This window comes from Pelophylax lessonae, assembly GCF_965119305.1.
Source record: "Pelophylax lessonae genome assembly, chromosome: 7".
In the NCBI taxonomy this organism is placed as follows: Eukaryota; Metazoa; Chordata; class Amphibia; order Anura; family Ranidae; genus Pelophylax; species Pelophylax lessonae.
Genome location: NC_138774.1, coordinates 188002501 through 188027033, shown reverse-complemented (window position 1 = coordinate 188027033; position 24533 = coordinate 188002501). Strand labels below are relative to the sequence as shown.

The window sequence follows — 24533 nt, the reverse complement described above, 5'->3', positions numbered from 1 at the left end:
GATTTCTCCTACCAGTGCATCTTGCCATGCAACTGGGATTTTCTTATGTTTTATTTTGCCACCTAACCAAGGCCTCATTCCCTGTGCATTGTTTTCTTGTAAACTTTTGAAAAAAAAAAAAAAAACACTAAAAAAACAGATTGTGAAACAAAATACGTTTTGGAGACAGTCCAAGCTAGAACATAGTACACTTAGGTGCCACATCCCTATCGATATACTATCCCAGTGGCGTACTAACGGGGGGGCGGCCCGCCCCGGATGCCACGCACTGGGGGGGTGTCAGGCTGGTCGGCATATCAGTGTGAAGGAGCTGCAGCTCCTTCAGTCCGCGCTGCTCGCGGGGGCGGCGGCCGGCAGGAAGAAGGTGAGCACTGAGCAGCCTCCTCCTGTGTGTCTGTGTGACTGTCTGGATAGGAGAGGAGATGGGACAGCTGCATATAGATTTCTCCTCCTGCCGTGGAATGGCTGATTCTCCTCTCCCTCCTGCAGTCAGTTAGCGGCAGAAGGACTCGGAATATGTAAAGATCAAATCATTTATATGCAGTTGACCCATCCCCTCTCCTATACAACTTGCTGGCCCCCTAGTGCTCTCCAGCCCCCCCTCCCCATGCTCTTAGCACCCCCCTTCTCTTAACACCCCCCAGTACTCTTAACACCCCCCTGCTCTTAACACCCCCCCCAGTGCTCTTAACCCCCCCCCCTGCTCTTAACACCCCCCCTGCTCTTAACACCCCCCAGTACTCTTAAAACCCCCCTGCTCTTAACACCCCTCAGTGCTCTTAAACCCCCCCTGCTCTTAACACCTCCACCCAGTGCTCTTAACACCCCCCGGTGCTCTTAAAACCCCCCTGCTCTTAACACCCCCCCAGTGCTCTTAACCCCCCCCCTGCTCTTAACACCCCCCTGCTCTTAACACCCCCCCCCCCAGTTCTCTTAACACCCCCCCAGTGCTCTTAAAACCCCCCTGCTCTTAACACCTCCCCCCAGTGCTCTTAACACCCCCCCTGCTCTTAACACCCCCCTGCTCTTAACACCTCCCTCCCAGTGCTCTTAACACCCCCCTGCTCTTAACACCCCCCCAGTGCTCTTAAAACCCCCCTGCTCTTAACACCCCCCCAGTGCTCTTAAAACCCCCCTGCTCTTAACACCCCCCCCCCAGTGCTCTTAAAACCCCCCCTGCTCTTAACACCTCCCCCCAGTGCTCTTAACACCCCCCCTGCTCTTAACACCCGCCCAGTGCTCTTAACACCCCCCCCCCAGTGCTCTTAACCCCCCAGTGCTCTTAAGCCCCCCAGTGCTCTTAACACCCCCCCAGTGCTCTTAACACCCCCCCAGTGCTCTTAACAAGCCCCAGTGCTCTTAACACCCCCCCTGCTCTTCCCACCCCCCCAGTGCTCTTAACACCCCCCCAGTGCTCTTAACACCCCCTTGCTCTTAACCCCTCAGTGCTCTTGGCCCCCCCGCCCCCCCAGTGCTCTTCAGCTCCCTACAGTGCTTTTCATCTCCCCCTATGCTCTCTGGCTCCCCCAGTGCTCTCCGCCCCCCTGTGCTCCCTGGCTCCCCCCTCAGTGAGTTCCAGTTCCCCCCATGCTCTCCATCCCCCTGGTTTTCCCTGTCCCCCCAGTGCTTTCCACCCCCTGTGCCTTCCAACCCCCCTACAGTGCTTTTCAAACCCCTCTTAATTCTCTCCAGTCCCTCCCCCCCCCGCGCCCTTCAGCTCCTCCAGTGCTCTCTGCTTGCCCTGTGCTCTCCGGCCCCCCTAATGCTCTTCTATCTTCTATCATGTCTGCAGTCTCTGACCTTCTTTTGTATCATGTCTGCAGTCTCTGACCATCTCTTGTATCATATCCTCAGTCTCTGACCATCTCTTGTATCATGTCCTCAGTCTCTGACCATCTCTTGTATCATGTCCTCAGTCTCTGACCATCTCTTGGATCATGTCCTCAGTCTCTGACCATCTCTTGGATCATGTCCTCAGTCTCTGACCATCTCTTGGATCATGTCCTCAGTCTCTGACCATCTCTTGGATCATGTCCTCAGTCTCTGACCATCTCATGGATCATGTCCTCAGTCTCTGACCAACCATCTCTTGGATCATGTCCTCAGTCTCTGACCATCTCTTGGATCATGTCCACAGTCTCAGGTCATCTCTTGTATCATGTCCGCAGACTCTGACCATCTCTTGTACCACATCTGCAGTGTCTGCCCATCTACTGTATCATGTCTACAGTCTCTGACCATCTCTTGTATCATATCTGTAGTCTCTGACCATCTCCTGTATCATGTCCACAGTCTCTGACCATCTCCTGTATCATGTCCTCAGTCTCTGACCATCTCTTGTATCATGTCCTCAGTCTCTGACCATCTCTTGTATCATGTCCTCAGTCTCTGACCATCTCTTGTATCATGTCCTCAGTCTCTGTCCATCTCTTGTATCATGTCCTCAGTCTCTGTCCATCTCTTGTATCATGTCCTCAGTCTCTGAATATCTCTTACCATCTCTTGTATCATGTCCTCAGTCTCTGACTATCTCCTTTAGCATGTCTCCAATCTCTTACTCAAACTTAAACACATTGATAATAGTATTAGCTATCTGTTTATGCCAAAGGTAGGACTGTGCAGTGGAGGCAGAGAGTGCAAAAGGGGGAACTGTGATTAGAGAGACAGGGGGGGCAGACTGCAAAGGGCACTGTGATAGGGGGGCTGTGAAATTTGTGCAATAAATATTCTTGGAGACATTACAAATGCGGGTGTTTTTACATTTTAAAGTCGGGGGGGGGGGGTGCCAGATATAGGATCCGCCCCGGGTGCCAAATGCTCTAGGTACGCCACTGTACTATCCTATCAGAAAACGATTTGTAAGTGGGACTTTTCAGACACAACATACTACAATTAAAATATGCCAAAGCATTTATTCATGTACATTAAAATCAGAGATAAACATTTCCATAAAAGCAAGCACAAGAATTCTGGATATTGAATTCACAGACTGGTAAAGTGACTATCAACCTTGTTATGCTTTGTATGATGTTATAGCTCAATGTGTTTCTCTTGGACTTGGTCCACTTCTTTGGGAGCCAAAGGGTCTTTTCATTTTCAGTCTTCTAAATAGACATTTCTATTCTATTTGTACAGATTACGTACTGTGTGTTTCATGTAATGACTTACCTGCATTTATTGTTGAAAATTAGAGATTTTTCCTATTTTCTTCTCCACACAGCATGTTTATATACTGTATACAGTAGGTAATAGATTAACAGATAATATTACACTGGGTATTCAGCAGAGGGGCAGCCTAGGTTTAAAAGAGTACAGCTCTGCTCAAATCTAGGTTAACTTTTGTATGAGCAGTCAGGGAAGAGAATCTTCACCGGAGGTTCCAGATATCTTCCTGTAACATATTTATAGGCAAAATTTTTTGGAACATGTCTTTTTATATGGTTGTGCTTATCACCAGCTTATAGAAAAAATTTAGCTAGCTAACCATATTTTGATCTGAAAGGGTTCAGTGCTTCCAACAAAGAAATATATCCCGATAAGTCTACTATCAACGGAAAAAAGGAAAATATGAAGGAAATGGACCACAAGGCGCAAAGAACAGACCATTTACAAGGTTAGTAGGACACCCTGTAAGAACATACGCATTTAGGAAGAAACATGTGAAATACCAACTGAGTGCTGATGAGGTAAAATAAATAGAAGAGTCAGAACTTCTGTTTCGTTTGTAATTTCATTTTATTGAGATTTCATAACATAGGAAAACATATCCAAATTATAAAATTGTCCAGGAACGTCAACAGAAAAAACATCTGCAGATAAATGCATAGTGGAGGGAGTTAGTGTGGACCATAATTTGTGCAGAGATAAGACCAACAATTAAAAGCTCATTGGTTGCTAATAACAGCTGCACCAGAGTCTGTGTGCCCCAGTTTTAGTAAATCTCCTCCCTTGACACCTTCAGCAAACATAAAGAAGAGACAGGTAGAAATGGTGAAGGATACCTGGGCATCTATACCAATGGGTGAAAATTTTGAATTGCTAGCAACTGAAAGTTTATGTTAGAGGATGTAGTGTCTAGTTCCTCTTCCACCTATATTTGTATAAGCCAGGAGATTTGGATGGATGGAGAGAGATGACAGTATTGACCGAATATGGGGAATATCAAGGTAGGGGGGGGGGGGCGTGTGGATCACTTAACAATAACTCCTCAAAGAGGCTGGGACGAGACGTAAACCTTTGCCTGTTAGGCATAGATTAGAGGTATGAGGTGAGTTGTTGGTATAGGAGCTTAAAATCAGAGCCATGCAAGCAAAGGCCAATGACAGAGAGGGAAGATGAAAGGTGGCCCGAGAGAAAAATCATTGTAAGCTGGCAGCATGAGACTTTATGCCAGGGTCCAATTGTTGATCAATGCATAGCGATAGGAAAAGAGGGATTATCAAATAAAATTGTCATTTGACCCACATAGGTGTAGATGTTCAAGAAACAATCAGCCTATCCCGCAGGCTTAGAGTTTGGCTTGTAAGAGGTAAGAAAGGACCTTCGTCCTTATGCCTATGTGGTAAGGTCCACGGGATAGTCCAAAGGTCGAGTGACCGCAAAGATTGTTTGACTTGAACCCACAACTTTGATGGATTATGGAACCAGTCAGGGAGCCTAACCAAGACCAATAATGTCTGGGGTGCTTGTCCTCCTTTTATATTTTGGCAGGGACAGTACTTTATAATTTAATAAATGCCATCTTGAACCCCAGGCGAAGGTGGTAAAAGGTCTATCATTTTTTAAGAAAAAGAGCCAGGACCTAGATTGGGACAGTTTGAAAGATATATAGAAATCTAAGAGCATTATCTATCTTGAGAACCTTCAGCCTTCCAAACCAGGAAAGCACTTTCCTGTCATAGTTTTTGAGATCAGAAACAGTCTTGTGGAAGAGGTGTTCGATATTGAGAAAGAAAAGACTGGAAAGATCTGGCAGGGTATGGTCCCCCAGATTTTTCAAAGACATGGTTAAATCTGAAACTGGAAATTGGTTTTAGGGAGCTAAATGGTCGCATCAGAAAGGGAAATGTTGATTTTTGATTTGGACAGGTTCACTTTGAAGTTACTCAGTTAGCCAGATTTGTTAACTTCTTGAAAGATGGAGGTCCTAGCTATATAGGGTTGCTGTTACTTTTTTAATTCTGTTCCTGCTAGAGATATTTCCCCCCACTTCCTGTATTAGTCACACTGGGACAAGAAATGGGGTGGGGGAATGGGCATCTATAAAAACCTGACAGAGGTTTTCACTCAGGTAAAATTATTTCTATATCTGTGCTCTAACTGTATATTCAGCTGTTTAACTAGAGTTACATTTCAATCATACTTATGTCTGTAGTTAAATCCCGGCATTACCTAGGTCTGCAAAATTGGAATAACAACTTTACTCAAGGCCATTGTTTTTGCATTTTCTCCATATTCTAATTTTCTTTTCAAAGCTCCTACTTGCAGTTTTTGGATGTACTCTGATAGCAGCTGATGTATCAGATATTAGCACTGATTGCAAAAATATGGCCATGTAAGATCATTTGAAGGGGAATACTACATTTCTTAAAGCTTAGGAAAAGCTTGTTGTCATACACAGGTATTTTCCAGTGTATTGGAGAATCTCTGTGCCTGTAGACCGATATTTTTTTCTCCCCTGATTTTCAAATACATTTATAAGTATGTTGAGTAAACTCTTACACTGCGCCCTGTTTTGTGGAACTATTATCAAAGTTGGCATCGTGATTGTTTGTTACAGCACTCAAATGTGCCAAAGGAAAGGCGAATTTCCCAGTTTCTCTGAAGTTGTCCGTTAAATCTGCTTCACCAGAAAGGAAAGAGAAAAGTTCAGGTAGGTGTATTTCTTCATAGGCAATTGAGTTAGTCAAATATTTCATCTCTAACCAAACAAGATCTGGTAATTATCCATTTTTAAAATAAATACAAGATGGCAGCAATAACCTTTTCTCAGTGCTAAACACTGCCTAATTCCATCTGTCCTTTCCAATTACAAAGTCTCAGGGACCAATTAGGGCACTTTACTTGGTGAAAGAAAGGGTTGGAAGGCATTATTCCTGACACCAGGCAACTCAAGTTTTTAATAACCGAGTGAAAATAGTTTTAGGAGGACCTTTAGTGGAGGCTAATAAAGGTAATAGCATTTATCATGTTATACTATGCTAGTTTGCCATTTGAGGCCAGAAGAGGCTTACCGGTCTGATGGACATGCTGGCCTTCCCCTTTTTCACGATACCACATCCATTTATTATATCTTTATTTTTGATGAGTTTCAGTAACCAAGAAAAGTGCATATTATATGTAGCTGTTCAAAATGAAATAAAATTAGATAAATTAACCTGTTTTTGCTGAGTCTGCCAATGGCCAGATTAATGTTATGTTACAGTGTTGCTGAATTTACTCTTGGTGTACAGACATTGTAAATAAATATCTGTAGTGTCTAGAGCAGCCATCTTCATGCAGCTCACTGCCATAGGGTCAACCTTTACCATGCAATGGAAGTGCATGTGTAAAGAAAAGGCAATTGCTATATGATTACGTTTTTCATGCTGCGCATTATTTTTAAATGTTTGCAAAACTGTTACAAAATAGAAAGGTTCTGTTAAAATATTAACTTTAGAGATGTGTAAAATATATATCATAAACAGCATTAACATAAAGGGGGCTTGACTCATATTTAAAATGCATGAAATATCAAATTTAGGGATTTAATGGATTATTTGAAAAATTATCTTGTGCCCCAATGGGACCGTCCCCTAAGATCACGGCCAGAGGAAGCATTTGTCATCACAATTCCAAGTGTCACAGGCTCTTTTTTGGTCATTAGTTTCTGTCAGAGGCAATGTCGGGACAGAGGCTCAGATAAGATAAATTGGAGTTCAGAGGTCAGAGTCACCATCCCACAGAGTTTGATGAATGGAAGCCGGGTCGAAAATTTGCTGCTGTTAACGGAAAATTAATTTGCAGTTTACTTACAAAGTCACACTTTAAACACAGTGAGACAGACGACAGGGGAGGGGACTGCTGAAATCAGATTTTGTAGTTTTTTGGGTGCTCAAAGGATTAGATCATTTTAATGGGGTTCATAAAAGACTAAAGAAAACTTTGCCTTTATTCAAGGAGGAGAGTTGTTAAGCTGCTTGAATCTCTCAAGTCTTTAGCATTCACAGGAGGTCCTAGGGCTGTGTAAGGCCTCTGAGTCTGAAACAGTCAACGCAGAGACAAACTGGTTGGTAAGGACTGGGTTGCAATTTAAATTTGTTCATTTCTCTGAGCATGTATGGAACCTTTTCCCCTACTGACCAGTCTTCCAAACTGTGGCAGATTTTATGTAAGGACTTAGGCTTCGCATAGCTCTCAACTTTTATATGGAAGTTTAGGCACTTATTGCTGTTAATGATTGAAGAGCTTCTATAGCTGTAATGTCCGTTATGGCATAGTTACATAGAGAAAAATCTCCGAAATGTATATGGCTTATTTTATTTGATATGCCTCAATGTTAAGGATCACTATGGCGCTTGCTTTGTTTTTAGACCCTAAGGTTTCATTCATATTATATCTAGGTTATGACCTGTATGGGGCATCTGCCTGGAAGGAAGGTAAGAAGCTTGTCCAGCGGATTCTAGGACCTTCACCCATCAGTTTAAGGAAACGCAGAGTGTGTGAGAAACAAGAATTTCAACGTGGTAATTTATTAACACTTTCTTGTGCCTAATAAAACATTCTCAATTTTATTAACTATCAAACAGTGCATTTCATGCCAAACAACCATACATAGGGATTGATTTACTAAAACTGAAGAGTGAAAAATCTGGTTCAGCTTTGTATGGTAGTCAGCTTCTAACTTCAGCTTGTTTATTTAAAATTTGACAAAAAAAACTAGAAGCTGATCGGTTTCTATGCCGAGCTTCACCAGATTTTGCACTGTCCAGTTTCAGTCAATCAACCCCATAGTTGCAACACATATATATCAGAACTGTTTACCTGCCAAAAGATGTAAAATGTGTCCATCATGGAGCTGTGTTTTCAGATTTGGATGTGGAGCATGGAAGTGTTAAATCCTCTGTCAGGTTTTTATTGCTGCTTCTGTTTCCACTGGGGAGTTTAACCTTTTCATTTTGTCTGTGTTTGTTGTCACTAGAAAAGAAAGTGTTATTACAAAAAGAAAAAACTGACAGGGGGGGTGTTCAAATTCTTTGTTCTATCCAAAAAGGAAAAAATGCTAGAGATACACCATAAGTAAGGCATATACATGTATACATGTGTTGTTCTTATGAGGGTGACAATACTTGCTGTCTTATTCATTGGGCTGGCAGCACCCATAACTACCATGATGTCTTTCCTATCTGTAAGACCCTCTAACCTACCAACCTACAGAGCAGATCCTCCCATTGTGAGACAAATTTCAGCACGTTATTATACAAGATTCCTGTTTTCTGTGGCCAGAGTTTAGCACCATTTGTATGTTCTTTTGTTCTTTTTTTTTCACAGAAAATTGTAGAAGAAGATGCCAAAGAATGAGATGTCAAGACAGTTTAAAGGAAGAACACCTTCGGGACAGACAGGACAGTAACCAAAGCATATATATGCTTCAAGTCCTGAGGGATATCCAGGCTGGCAAAGAAGGTTTTATGACTCCATATAGCAGTTTGAGAGAAGGCTTTGAGAGGGTGACAAATAAAAGTGTGTCCAGGAACGTTTCTCCAAAAAGACCTCGATCTAGAACAGACAGCCATGATAATAAGGACTTTGGAAAAGAGAATATCCGAGATGGCATAAGTAGGCAATCCAGTAGCACCAAAACTCACAGTTACAGTGTGCATGAAGTTCGCAACTTCATGAAGAAGAAGATTATAGAAAGACAAAAAGCAGAGCGGGAAAACCAGAGGAAGGTTCAGAAAGCTCAGCAAACAAAAAGGGAACAATTAAATAACATCCTAAGAAAGCAAAAAGAAGCTTTCCCACCAAAACGAGAATCTGCCAAGAACCCCGCTTACAAGCATACCTTCAACACAAGAGCCTGTGTAAGTGACACCTAACATGTGGGCTGAACAGCCAATCTGAGTGCAAATAACATGTTAAAGCAAGCCTGTGATTCTTTAAAAAAATGAAATAAAGTTCTTCTGCAAGTAAAACAGTATTTAAATTTCCCATTGCCAGTACTTCCATACTCCACTATGTTGAAAATCCAAGTTTGCTGATGAATGTTCAGCATTTGACACTTCCAGGAGTGTCAGATACTGGTGTTCCCCCTGCTGCACTCTGTGGTTTCCTCTACCATCCCATATGTTTCAGCAGGACATAGTAGTGATATAGAGGCCAGCAGAAGGAACCACCAAGTGCACCAGGCACCCAGAACTATGGAGGATGCTAAAGATCATTCAGACAGCTTAGATTTTCAGTGCAGCAGAGATCAGCGGTGCAGGAAGCAGGACACTTAAATATTATTTTTTTCTGCTGGGGTTCATTCTACTCACCTAAAAAATATAGAAATATAGTAGCTTTTAAAATAATTGTAAAAGCTTCTTTCATATTTTAGCTTTTTAGGTTCCTTTTTAAGTTCTGGGGTAAAGCATATATGTTGTTTTACCACTGCAAAGAAAGGCTGTTGAGTCATTTATAGTAACATTCTAGTTAAATAGCCTAAATACACAGTTAAAACCTATATCTATGATCCATTAATTGACAAAATATTTGTAATTCTGTTCAGTCAGTCTTCTGATTTAAATCTGGTCAAACAGATGACATCCATCTGTTCATTACTAAATTTTCCTGTGTCATCTGAATGCTCACTGGGCTCCGATTAATGCCAAGGTACTCTATGGGGTTGATTTACTAAAGGCAAATCCACTCTGCACTACAAGTGCACTGCAAGCGCACTTGGAGTGCAGTCACTGTAGATCCAAGGGGAAGGTCTTAAATAAGAGGAAGCTCTGCTCATTTCTATAATTCAATCATGTGCATGCAAAAATGCTGATTTTATTTTCCTTGCATGCCCCCCTCAGATCTACAGCGACTGCACTTCCAAGTGCACTTCTAGGTGCACTTGCAGTGCAAAGTGGATTTGCTATTGGTAAATAAACTCCTATGTTCGCCATTCCTCTGGTAAGCTAACTAAATAACTCTAGACACCAGTGCCTGAAACATGTTGCTCAGACACTGGTGTGATAGTGTGATATTGTTTAAAATGTATTGTTTAATCACTTGCTTACTGGGCTCTTATTCCCTCTTCCTGCCCAGGCCAATTTTTAGCTTTCAGCGCTCTCACACTTTGAATGACAATTGCGCATTAATGCAACACTGTACCCAAATTACATTTTTATAAATTTTTCACAGAAACAGAGCTTTCTTTTGGTGGTATTTATTCGCCATTGGGTTTTTTATTTTTGGCTAAACAAACAAAAAGAAAAGACAGAGAATTTTGAAAAATAAAATGTTTTTCATATTTTGTTATAAAATTTTACAAACAGGTAATTTTTCTCCTTCACTAATGGGCACTGATAGGCTGCACTGATGGGCACTGACAGGCGGCATTGATGGGCACTGATAGGTGGTGCTAATGGGCATTGATGAGGCGGCACTGGTGGGCACTGACAGGTGGCACTGATGATGGGGCACTGATTGGCAGCCCTGATGGGCACTGATAGATGGCACCGGTGGGCACTAATTAGCAGTACTGATGGGCACTGATAGCTGGCACTGATGGGCACTGATTAGCAGCACTGGAGAGCACTGATTAGCAGAACTGGTGGGCACTTAGGGGACCGATGTCCCTCTAACAGAAGCTGGTGAATGGCTTTTTTCTATTCTTCATGTTGACAGCGTGAAGAAAAAAAAAAGCCGGTAACCAGCTTCTGTGTACTTTCGTGATCAACTGTCATTGGCTGACAGCTGATCACGTGGTAAAGGTCTTGCTGTTATTGGCTCTTTACCCTGCTCTGTGATCAGCTGAGTCCCAAGGACTCGGCGATCACAGAGTGCGTCAAATGGTTAAAGTACGTAAAGCTACTTACATAGTAGGTAGCTTTTCATCTTTTTAACAATGAATTTTAAACGGTATCACACTATCGGAGGTCTCTCTCTCCTTGATTGGGCCTTATAGACCTACAGGATAAGAATTCCATAAGTTCCATAGTTCCAGTCTGATGTGGAGTACCGCTGACACCCTCTGATTGGATGATCCTTTGTAGTTACACTACTGTGCCTTGCCAGACCTCCTATAATTTGGAGTCGGCGCTTCTGGTAAGCAGCTTGATGAACCTAGGGGGTGGCTTCACAGATCACATTTGGTTACAGCAGCTCGTGTGGACATCATTGTTTGAGCACACTGGACTGGATACATTTTGAATACATGAAATTCTTCATACACACACTACTGTGTTTTTTCTTTTTTTTTTTTTTCCAATAAATTTATACTATGTATTTTCAAAACACACAGTCACACTTTGGATTGGATACACTCTGAACACATATGTGGACTTGATATATTGTTTTACCTTGGACTTATTTTATTTTCCCTACACATGTTTTTGGTAGTTTATGAAGTCTTCACATTCTATTCTTTATACGGAAGGTTCTTTAGACGGAAGGTTATGTGCTCACAAGATTTCTGGCAGGATCAACTGGTATTTTTTGTACTTATTAATCAGATATAATACAATTCTTTCAATGGTATAGTTACCAGAGAAAGGGTACCAAATAAGAGAATGTAATTGTTACATACGATACAGTTTACATACACTTTAATTATCCAACTCTGACACCTTACAGCTAACTCTAGTTTTGCAAGGCTGTAACTTGTCACCTAATTTTCTCCCCTGTCAGTTACACTTAAAAGTCAAATAATTTGTGAGCTGACATTTCCCTTACCCAATTCTGTGGTATTAGACCCCATGTATCTATATGTCTGAATTCACTTTGCAGGTAACATCAGAGGTGGATAAGAGGAGAAGAGACCTGTCTGAGTGGTTACATGCAACCTCTTCTGACTTGCTTAAAGAGGACCATGGAGGCAGGTAAAGATGATTGGATTTTAGATATAAGATGATTTAAGGTATGAGACTTGAGAGGCTATCCACTGCTAAACCTACTATGTAAACTATGATATGGTATTAAAAATCCCAAGCGAAGTAAGGGTAGCTCTACAACAATATCAATTACTCAAATCTTTTATTTAAACTATATACTGTACATGTGCTTCATCCAATTGATGCAAGCTTAGTCATAAGCTTCCGGCAGGCAGGATCAGCTGCAATCCAGGTGATTGCCAATCACAATGTCTTTTAACAAGTAAAGACACTATAGCAGGGATATGCAAACTGTTGCCCTCCAGCTGTTGCAGAACTACAAGTCCCATGAGGCACAGCAAGACTCTGACAGCCACAAGCTGACACCCAGAGGAGGAGGCATGATGGGACTTGAAGTTTTGCAACAGCTGGAGGGCCACAGTTTGCATATAGAATTTGAACAGGAAGAAATACAACTGAGTGTCAGATGGGAGCATGTATTATTGCTCAAAGTTTGAAATTTCAGTATTTTATATTATGTAATGAAGGTACATGAACATTCATGTTGTTGAAGCTCTACTTCTTTATGGACTTTGTAAATACCAGGCACTTGCATTTAGGTTTTTCTTGATTCTTGTTGAAAGTGAACATCGATGTTGTTTTTATTTAGATTTTAGGCCTTAGGATGATGCAGATTTCTTTAGTAATAAACAGATTTTAATCATCATTTATATTATGTTTGATACAGTAATAGCATGTGTGATTCCTGACTACAGATGAAGGCAGCAATTTCTAGATGATTGGCAGCATGTATAATTAGACTGCTGAGAGACTTTTTATAGTCACACTTTGGAATCCCGGGTTGCACAATCACAGGCTCAGGATTATGTTTTTCTAGAACATTAGGTTACATCAGGAATCAAAACAGTACACAATAGACTAGTCAAGCAATGCTAGGAGGATGAAGACTGCATAGGTGGGGTTTGGCTTTTGTAGGCATTTTAATAATAAAAATAATTGTTTCTCTTTTCGCTGGAGTGTACCTTTAAATCCCCATGTTACTGCCATTTACTATATTATTTGAGCTTCTTTATTGTATATTTGAATTAAAGTGGAAAAACAAGGAAGCAGTTCACTGAAGAGCCATTTCACAATGACTGTACAAGTCCCCTTCAGCTTCAAGACTTGAGTACTACTCCCGCTATTCACCGCCAAGTCCTTCAAGAGGATGTCTACTCCAAGGAATGTCTCAATCCTGATAACTGTCCTGATGAACAATCCACATACAGAGACAGTCAGGAGCGTGTGCAAGCAATATGGGCAGCAGCAAAAGATTTGGGGAGACGGGTAGAAGTGGAAATAAACAGATTTGGTGCCATTCAGCTTAACAGCAATGCGACATTGGATTGTTCTAACAGCTCACCACCCCGAGAAAGGCCAATAATAGGCAAAACAGATGAACAAACTGAGGCTGATAAACTGCTTAGAACAAAGAGATCCACGTTTATAGAAAGTAAAGACTGTGTCCCTCCTTTGATATCTTCTAACATAGGCTCAGAACAGATATCTAATTCTGCCAAGCAAAATGGAAAGATAAAGAAAGATCAAGGTATGTAATCCATAGTATACCACATATATGAGTCTTTTCCATATATGGTAATGTTTGGGTCTATGTGCTTATGGAATTCCATATCTACATACGGTCGTTAGAGGTGGTAATCATGGTGGCTTAGCGTTATCCTTCTATCGAATAGTCATGGTGAGACTGATTCCTCTTCTAAAAAGTTTTAATAAATGTGTAAACTGATTACTTAAATAGGCCAGGGACAGGACAGCACATGCTGTTTCTACATTTGCCGTTTCCTCAGGATGCTCAGATGTCCTTCTATAATTTGAAATAAAAAAGTTTACTTGGTTTCTAACCAAGTAAGCTAAAATGTGCCTGTGGTAAGGACAATTAAGTGTAAGCTCTTTTGGTGCAGAGACTGGTGAATGGCTCTGTATAGCAATGTGGAATACCAGAGCTATATGTGTAAATAGTGTGTGACTGTGGTGGTACATTATATAGTCTAAATTTCTCTGGTTCAGTAAGGTGCTGCACACTATGTTGGCACTATACTGTATACCTTTAGGCCAGGTTCACCTATGTCTGCTTGCGGTTTGCAGGCCAGGGTCTGGTGCGTTCCTTGTCAGTGGTTCAGATGCGAATTAGGTTCAAATTTTTGCCTGAACTGGACCTAAGCACACATAGGGATCTGCGTTGGACATGTGTAAACCGGCTCCATTGAGACTTAGTCACACTCGCATGTCATGCGAATTGGACGTGGGGAAACCCGCATCCAGTTTGCACATTTGTGAACCCGGCCGCAGAAAACATGTAAAAAATAGATGACCTGTACAATATAAGATGTGCAGAACTGAAGCAAGTCTTCTCGCCTTCTCTTCGGGGCTGGCACTCATATGCAAAACATGGTGGGTAATTCACAGTTTTTTCTCACAGTCTCCTTTTAGAGGGATGTTAAACTTTGTTATACGTTGTATGTTCCTGTCATCTAACAAAGCAAAGGCAGAACCTCCCTACTCAGTGATTATAGTAACACTATTTAGTCCTCTTAGGTCACATGATGGAGAAGACAGCACAACCTATGAAGAGCCAACCAAAATTCAAGACCAAGAGGGCACAAAAAAAGTGCATAACATACCAAACTGCTAACAAAAGGTGAGCAACCACTCTTTAGAGCTAAAAAATCTGAACCACTGTACTTCACAATTGCAAAACAATTGCATTATCAATCACAAACTTGTAATGTGAATCCTATCCCAACAAAGTAGCATATTAATGAATGGAATACCAAAATTACATTACTTGTTAGTGCTTGTTCACAGCATAACACAAGTTGCAGCACACCTCTTTACATTCTCACATTCTCTACTCCACGCATTGAAAGGATCTCATCCTGTTGACCTCAGTGGACCATACTGGACCGCTCATCCAATATACAGTGTGTTGGATTATTTTAAAAAAAGCTGTGTATATGCCAGAAGGTGCTTCATTTGAAAACATTTCTATTTCTGTGCCAGAAAACCTATTTTTTTTAAAGTAATTTGATATTTGTCCACTAGAGAGCGCCATTACCAAACAATGGTATATTGTACATATATACCGTACCTATCTATCTATCTTTGGATCTATTTCTTTTAAAATTGACACAACATATTTTCTTGTAATCCAGTTTTGCAATATTTTGATAAAAGGGTAATCTCAAGCATTGTTTATTCTCACACACACAAAAGTCAATTTACTGCTTGCTGTTTATGGAAAATGTGCATGCATGTGTGTTTATTCCACAAACACATAGAGATGCAGATTGTATAACCCCAGTGACTAACACAGATAGCATTATGTACAATCACACAAAAATGATTCCAGCTCGGACAAACTTTCTAACAACCTCATCTACATTTTTTAATAAGGAAACTGACACAAATCCCACCCTACCAAGATTTCCATGCAATTCAGAGTTAGAAAAATGGACAACTTATTTGTAAATCTGTTGGCCAGTTTTGCTCACAACTATTATTTCAGTCGTTAAAAGTGCTAAATAGTGAACATTAAATAAAATTGAATATAGAATACACAGTAGGTCACAAACGTGAGCACAACCCTCACATTTTTGTAAATATTTTATTATATCTTTTCATGTGACAAAACTGAAGAGATAACACTTTGCTACAATTTAAAGTAGTGAGTGTACGGCTTGTGTAACAATGCAAATTTGCTGTCTGCTCAAAATAACTCAACACACAGCCATTAATGTCTAAACCGCTGGCAACAAAAGTGAGTACACCCCTGAGTTAAAATGTTCAAATTGGGCCTAATTAGCCATTTTCCCTCCCCGGAGTCATGTGACTCGCTAGTGTTACAAGATCTCAGGTCTAAATGGGGAGCAGGTGTGTTAAATTTGGTGTTATCGCTTTCACTCTCTCATTCTGGTCACTGCAAGTTCAACATGGCACCCCATGGCAAAGAACTCTGAGGATCTGAAAAATGAATTGTTGCTCTACATAAAGATATCCTAAGCTATATGAAGATTGCCAGGACCCTGAAACTGAGCTGCAGCACCATGGCCAAGATCATACAGCGGTTTAATAGGACAGGTTCCACTCAGAACAGGCCTCGCCATGGTTGACCAAAAAAATTGAGTGCACGTGCTCAGCGTCATATCCAGAGGTTGTCTTTGGGAAATAGACATATGAGTGCTGCCAGCATTGCTGCAGAGGTTGAAGGGGTGGGGGGGGTCAGCCTGTCAGTGCTCAGACCATACACTGCACACTGCATCAAATTGGTCTGCATGGCTGTCATCCCGGAAGGAGACCTCTTATAAAGATGATGCACAAGAAAGCCCGCAAACAGTTTGCTGAAGACAAGCAGACTAAGGACATGGAATACTGGAACCATGACCTGTGGTCTGATGAGACCAAGATAAACTTATTTGGTTCAGATGGTGTCAAGCGTGTGTGGCAGCAACCAGGTAAGTATACAAAAACAAGTGTGTCTTGCCTAGAGTCAAGCATGGTGGTGGGAGTGTCATGGTCTGGGGCTGCATGAGTGCTGCTAGCACTGGGGAGCTACAGTTCATTGAGGGAACGATGAATGCCAACATGTACTGTGACATACTGAAGCAAAGCATGATTCCCTCCCTTTGGAGACTGGGTCGAAGGGCTGTATTCCAACATGACAATGACCCCAAACACACCTCCAAGACGACCACTGCCTTGCTAAAGAAGCTGAGGGTAAAGGTGATGGACTGCCCAAGCATGTCTCCAGACCTAAACCCTATTAAGCATCTGTGGGGCATCCTCAAATGGAAGGTGGAGGAGCGCAAGGTTTCTAACATCCACCAGCTCTGTGATGTTGTCATGGAGGAGTGGAAGAAGACTCCAGTGGCAACCTGTGATGCTCTGGTGAACTCCATGCCCAAGAGGGTTAACCCCGCTAGCGGTAAACCCGAGCGTGACTCGGGGTAGGAATTTTCTGCTATTATCGGTATCCCCGAGTCACGCTCGGGGTGAATGGCAGAGCTATGCAGACAGCGCAGCGGAGCGTCTCTTACTTTATCCTGGCGATCCAGCGATGAGCTCTCATTGCTGTGACCGCCAGCCGAGATCTCCGCCGCTCGTCTGTCGGTAGGAGGACTTCCTAGTTCCGTTCCCTGCAGCAGCAATGCTGCATGGGAGCGGAACTAGGGAGGGAAATTCAAAAAAAAAAAAAAGGGAACAAAACACATAACACATTTTATATTACATATATGCATATATATATATATATGCATATATATATATATATATATATATATATATATATATATATATATATATATATGCATACATATATATATATATGCATACATATATATATATATATACATACATACATACATATATATGTATATATATATATATATATATATATATATATATACATATATGTATATATGTGTGTATATATATATATATATATATATATCTATATATATATATATATACCTATATACACACACACACACACACACATAATTACTAAGAATTGTAGGCCTATAATACATAACGCCAAATTTCCATGAAAAGAATTGTACCGCTTTTGGTACAGAATTCCTGACAGAATCATACCGCCAGGGAGGTTAAGGCAGTGCTGGAAAATAATGGTGGCCACACAAAATATTGACACTTTGGGCCCAATTTAGACACTTCCACTTAGGGGTGTACTCACTTTTGTTGCCAGCGGTTTAGACATTAATGGTTATGTATTGAGTTATTTTGAGGGGACAGCAAATTTACACTGTTATATAAGCTGTACACTCACTACTTTACATTGTAGCAAAATGTCATTTCTTCAGTGTTTTCACATGAAAAAATATAATAAAATATTTACAAAAATGTGAGGGGTGTACTCACTTTTGTGAGATGCTGTGTATATATATATATATATATATATATATTACAAGGGGGTGCAGCACAGCAATGATACTTTATTGGTCCATTAAAGAATAATCCGGCAACTTCAGGCATTCTTGCCCTTTAAATAAAAAACAAAATAAAAAATTAGATTACTCACCTACCCTGTGTAGTGGAAATTAAGATATATGTCCATGTTCGGGTCCTAAATGGCTTCCAAATATATAGAAAACATGAGATACTAAAAGGTATAATTACATTTATCCTTGCATATTCATAGCAAACTCCTGCCTAAAGAGGAAGTAAAGTTCCCTCTGTAACTTTTACCTATAGGTAAGCCTATGATAAGGCTTAACTATAGGTACTGTAAATATACTAAATGTGCACAGTTTAGGAGATATTTACTTTGCATGCAGCCATTGACATCACTGGTGCATGCGCTCTGAAGGAACCGCCACCCGTGCCGTTTCTTCAGAGCCCTGTGCTGTGAACGGCGGCTCCCGCGGCCAATCAGACGGCCGGAGGACGCAAACCTGGAAGGAAGACAGGTGAACATGTCGGCCATCTCAGCAGTGAGCGGGCGCCGCTAGAAGGGCCTCGTTCTAAGGTAAGTATTTCATATTGAGCTAGTATGTGATGCATACTAGCTCATTAAGCCTTTGTCTTTCAGGTTTTTTTTTTTTTTTTTTGGGAGGTTTACAACCTCTTTAAAAAACATGGATTCTTGGTTCGCATGTATTGCAATGTGTGTTCAAACTGGTCAACTGTGTCAAGGTGATCCCTCTCTGCAAGTCCCCACTCTACCTTGCAAACTGAAAACCTCTGGGACACACCTGATCATGTGCAAATATAACTAACTTTACTTTTTGGTGCTCTCTATCCTGTTAAAGTTTGTATCTTTCCCCATTGTGGATGTGCGTCACTGGATTTTGGTCTATAGCTGACCGCCAGCTGTGTCTGTTTTGCTATTTAGCAAGTAAGAGGTTGGCAATCTGCAAGGTAGAGTTGGGACTGGCCAGAGAGGGATCCCTTTGATGCCAGTTGACCAGATAATTAATGTATTGCAATGTATGCAAAGTAAGAATCCCTGTTTTTAAGCACTAGCACAGGGGTTACACCTCTTTAGTAGCACATGTGTTGTTATATATATATTTAAGCCATCTGGGACCTGAACACAGACATATCTCCATTTCCATTGCACAAAGTAGGACAGTAATTTAAAAGACAGGGATGCCTGAAGTTGCTGGATTATTCTTTAATTGAGCAACAAAGTATGCTCTCTATGCTGTAACCCCCTCTGCATTTTGCTTATTTTGGTGTTTTTGGTAACATACATAGATAACTATATTTACCTGTTGGTGCCATCCCTCCTCCTAAACACACACATATTTTTTTTCCCTTGATCGTGAAAACTTACATCTCAGTTTTTCAAAATTCGATTTGATTTCTCAACTCAAAGGATATTTAAATAAGTATCTAAAAAAATCCATATAGACTTATCTAATTGTCATCTAGGTTTGTAGCATTTTGAGTAGATCTTTTCAAGGTTTTTTTTGTCCTGGCTACATAATCAGCAGTCCCCACCATTTACAGGGATTAAAATTGGACACTCACAACTCCTTGCTGTCTGTCTTTAGTGTGGCAGCAGATTGTTGGTTATGCAGCAACGATTTTAACATGCTTCTGATTCTGATTGCAACTCAGGGAAAAAAGATACATTTCCTATATCTAGATTGAGATCTACATAAAAAAAAAAAAAAGCTCTGGCTTGATTAAGTCCAGTGTCTGATTGCTTTCTTTACAATGCATTTGGATGTTTCTGCCAAGTTATTAAATAAGCCTATAACTTGCCGGGTTAAAAAAAATACAGTTTTTTTTTTTTTTTAAACTAAAAAGTTTGTGGGCTTTTTTGCATTAATTTTTAAAACACACACACGCACACATATATGCAAGTCAGTTACTATAATACAAGACTAGTTGCTTGTTTTTAGGAGTTAATAAAAGTAATCTTCAGAGGGATCTGCCACCCAGACATAGGCATGCACACAGGGTGTGCCAGAAGTGCCTGTGCACACCCTAATCACCCCATGTGCATTAGCATTATCCATGGGCAGCACCAGCGGGTGATTGGGGTGCCAGTGCCCAGTGTAAATGCCCTTATTATATTAAAGGCTTGGTTCAGCTTTGGAAACACATTACACCCATATTGAGGGTGTAGCGTAATATGCTCCCAATTAACTGTCTCCCAACACTAGATCCTCCCCCCCTGCGACAGCAGGTGGCATTTATGTGTGTTTAATTATGTGTGCTTTGGGGTGAACACCCTAATGCAATAGGCTGTGTACACCTATGCACCCAGAAAAGAGTGTTTGGACATATAGCGAACATTTTAATTGAAGACAATAAAACTTTTGACTTTCTATTGCTGATTACTCAACAGCGTCATTTTGAATAAAAAAAAAAAAGGAAAATCAGATTTCCTTCATGAATTCAGCCTAGTCTACAAGTTTGTAATAAAGCATCATAAACTAGCGATTGCTAAATTGAATCTGTATGGTTATCCAGATTTTTGTACAGCCCTCATCCCTCTAAATACATTGCGTCCTATTGATCTGTTTATTTTTGTCCAGCAAAAAAAAAAAAAGTGTTTTCCGATACTTGGCCCCGACCATGACACATGCACATTACTTGGCTCCAAACATATGGCTGGTGTAGGGCGCCGCATGAATTGATTATTTGAATAATATAAGCACACAGTCAAATCTCTTCTGATCCTCCTTTTTCTTATGGGGATTAGGATGGTTTAACCTGTGCCATGACGAAGATTAATTCAAAGTAATTGTTTTGCTTTGCTTGGACCACTGTATAAATATGATTGCTACAGAATCTGTCAGTAAGATTTATGATTAAGTAATTGCCTGTGGACTTCTGTCTTTCTCTACTGTCCCCAATTATGTAGATTGTATGCGTTGTGTACCCACTTTCACAAAAACAACCAAAAAAAAAACATATTTTTGTCTCATTTTCTCTTTCACTCTTTTGCTCTCTCTCTCTCTCTCTCTCTCTCTCTCTCTCTCTCTCTCTCTCTCATATTTTCAACTTAAAAGGAAAACACCTAGGTTAAAAATCATATACACTTTGATTTCTGTCAGATAGAAAAAAATTCCAGCCTCTCATTATTAAAACTTTTTTTTATATAGAAAGTAACAAATTACAAACCATCAGGGCTGAATGAGGTAACTCATCTCAGCATTCTGTAAATTATGAAAAATTGCTGAAACTAGATGGCAGTTCCACAAATCAATCCTTTTTTCTGAGCAAGTGTGCAGAACCAAGGAAAAAACTCAACTGGCAAGAATAAACCTCTACACGTGCTTTAGGTGCACAAAGCAAAGGTCCAATATCTGTTGTATTAAGCTAAGTTTGTTCAAGCATGCCAAGAGAAAGAAAAAGCTGTCAGAAAGAATTAATGCCAAATGTGATAGTCCTACATAAATCAATGATAATAATGTCATCGGCAAGTCCATTTATAATCAGGCATAATGGTGGGTTTTCAGAGTTTGACTTTCATTTTATGCTTTTGCTCTATGATCTTTATAAGTTAGAAGTATTAAATATGTCACTGTTCTGCTATTACGATATTTTATAATGTATCGACAGTTCCGAGAAAAGACCAGAATCACGTAGCCTGAAAATCTCGCCAGGAAAGACAGACGGAACGAAAACTAGATCACCGACATACCATGGTATGGAAATGTAAATGAGATTTAAAAATTGCAAGTATTTTCTTAAAAGGCTAGTTTTACCTTTTCCAGTAAATAGCCCATGCAGTCAAGGGAACTCAATAGATATTAAAAATATGTGCAGCTTTTTAACATGATCAATCATTTTTTATTTTTACCTGTGGACCATTTGGGTTTTCTTCAGAAGCCTGGCTAGAAAACCCCTAATTAGCAACCCCCACATCATGCCTTGTTGCTAGGATGCTAAATCCGTTGTTTTTCCCTCCTGCAATGCTGGAAGTGAGCATTCAACAGTTTTTATGTCCTAGGAATGAGTCGGAACATGAGGGTTGCTAATTGGGAGCTTTTTTAGCCAGCCTTCTTAGGGGACCCAAATGACCTACAGGTAAAACTATAAAATTATTGATCATTTTACAGCTGTGCAGCTTTTTAATATCTACTGATGCCCCTTGATTGCATAGGCTATTTTCTGGAGAATGTGAACATAGCTTTTAAAGTATATTTTTAAGTTCCAGACCACCAAAAACTTTTGGTGAATGCAGTATAGCAAAGCACATCCCTCTATAGTGTCTACTTATCTCAAGCCAGAGCTCTAAGTGTCATTTCTGTCTGCTGCCTCATTCCTCTGCTATCTCCATGAGTCACTTCTGACAGGTGTTCATGACCCCAAAAGGTGAAAAGTCGACAGTGGAGGGAGCTCCAGCACACATACTGTGATTGACAGCCTTTTCTCGGTTTCTGTATGCTTTGTGAAGGGGTGTGTGTCCCTTTCAATGTTATCAGCTCTCAGCTCTCCTCACTGAGTGTAACTTTAGCTACCCGCCCCCTGCTCTCTGAAAGCTCAGAAAAGCTGTATGCTGTAAATTCTGCACTTTGGATAGTGGTAGAGTATAGGGTTGCAGATAAACAGATACAAGGTATGTGGGAGGATTTGTTTCATATCTGTGCATCACCCGAAGCTAGTCACTTCACTGGGTATATGAAAGGGTTTACAGCCACTTTAATGCTCATTTTAAAGGGATATTCTAGTTTTTGCCAAACCTGACCATCACACCAACAACACATGCAGAATTATGTAGACAAACAGGACATGGATTCTGTTCATTAACTATGTGTATGTTTGCCCTTTTCCTCTATGAATATTTGAGCATATAACATTTTTGGCATCTGGTGAGCTTGGGTGGTGCTGAGTGATATTTGCCTCAGTGAAGAGCTATTTATGTTTCCTTGCAAACTTCCCTCACATTTTGCTACTTAAGGCCTCTTTCACACGGACGTTCCGTATGTCCGTAAATCACCCCATTCGTTTGCGGATGATATACGGACATAGTGCATGTCAATGGGATTGCGGATGTCAGCAGATGACCATCCGCTGACGGAAAGGACGCAAAATCGGATGTCAGCGGGGTCATCCGCTGATATCCGCAATCCCATAGACATACATTATGTCCGTATATCATTCGCAAATGGATGGGATGATATGCGGACATACGGACCGGATGACACAAGTGTCATCCGTGTCCGTAAAAAAAAAAAAGTGCCGGAGCGGATCGAAATACGGTCCACTCCGTGTGAAAGAGGCCTAAGGGAAATGGCTGAGGCACCCTTTTGCCATTGAAGGAGATAAGCGATTGAGTAGCACTGTGGAAGCTGTCTGCATGCCAAAATTGGATGATCATAGATGTGCATTGCAGTATTGAAAGATATACAGAGCAAAAAAAAGGGGAATTGGGGTGCTGTAACCCCTGGTAACCAATTTAAACTCAGCATCTATTCACCTGGAGAAGACTCGCTCATAAAAACTGATTATTGATTTTCTCTCTGTTACTGTGCACTACTGCCCTTAACACGTTCAATAAAAAATAAGCCCTTACATATTCAAGCTTGGGAGAAATAAATCTGCATTATGAAGCATTTATTTCTGGAAAGCTGCTAATTGCACACACCAGTCATCCTGTTTATTAACTATAAAGTCATTTGCAAGCTGTTTACCAGCATTTTGTTCTGCATTAGGGGTAAGATTGCTCAGCATCCCTGTTTTGACTTAATCTCAAGAGCCGGGTTACAATATGATTTGTGCTCATTCAGTAAGTAGGCGATGCTGTAAGCTGATTACTGACTTTTGGCCTTACCACGGCTGCAAAAAAATTAATCTCTAATCCTCAATTTATTCAACTGGAATAATAGTAAATAAATTTAGCAAATGGTTAATAAACAAGGAGTTTATCATCTACTGTCTGCCTCCAACTGTGTCTTAGTAGTGCAAGAAGGATTGGTATGAAATACTGCAGAATGTGTAAGATACATTGAAGAAGGTCTATTAGCAACACTATAGAACAGATAGAAACTGGTGTTTTGTGAGATCTTCAATAAAATGTTATTTTAAAAATAATACATTTATCCATGGTGAGACTCGTTTAATCCTTAGAGTACAGATCACCAATTGTCAAAGTTCAACACCTAGTCACTACCTCAAACATCAAGGCCTGCGTGTTTTTAGGGTACACCCTCTTCCTCAGCGCTACCTAAAAAAACCAGAGCTTGCCTTAAATAGCCCTCCTCTCAGTTAACAAATACTATTTTTTGACAACTACAGTGTAAAAATGATTGCACACAAATTAAGTATGTCGCCATGTATCTAGGGTGTAACATTATGTACAACCCTGAATTTCACTCCCCATACAATGAAGTACGCGATGAATGTCTGACACTAAGAATAACGGTTCCAGCTGGAGTACTCAGATCACAGTGGGAGGCTCACACTCCAGCTCCCCATTCAGTAAATGTCTTG

The 24533-nt window shown here is 40.6% G+C and overlaps 1 protein-coding gene across 1 annotated transcript in view; it reads left to right on the top strand.

The window, feature by feature from the left end:
* Nucleotides 1-24533, top strand: part of CCDC187 (coiled-coil domain containing 187) — a gene marked incomplete at both ends in the record, with an annotated part of 149915 nt that overhangs the window by 20155 nt on the left and 105227 nt on the right. The window contains 8 exon segments of the mRNA XM_082264187.1: nt 3503-3613; nt 5780-5872; nt 7602-7724; nt 8530-9062; nt 11962-12053; nt 13157-13653; nt 14661-14763; nt 21660-21745. Coding sequence (XP_082120313.1) covers nt 3503-3613; nt 5780-5872; nt 7602-7724; nt 8530-9062; nt 11962-12053; nt 13157-13653; nt 14661-14763; nt 21660-21745 — 1638 coding nt within the window.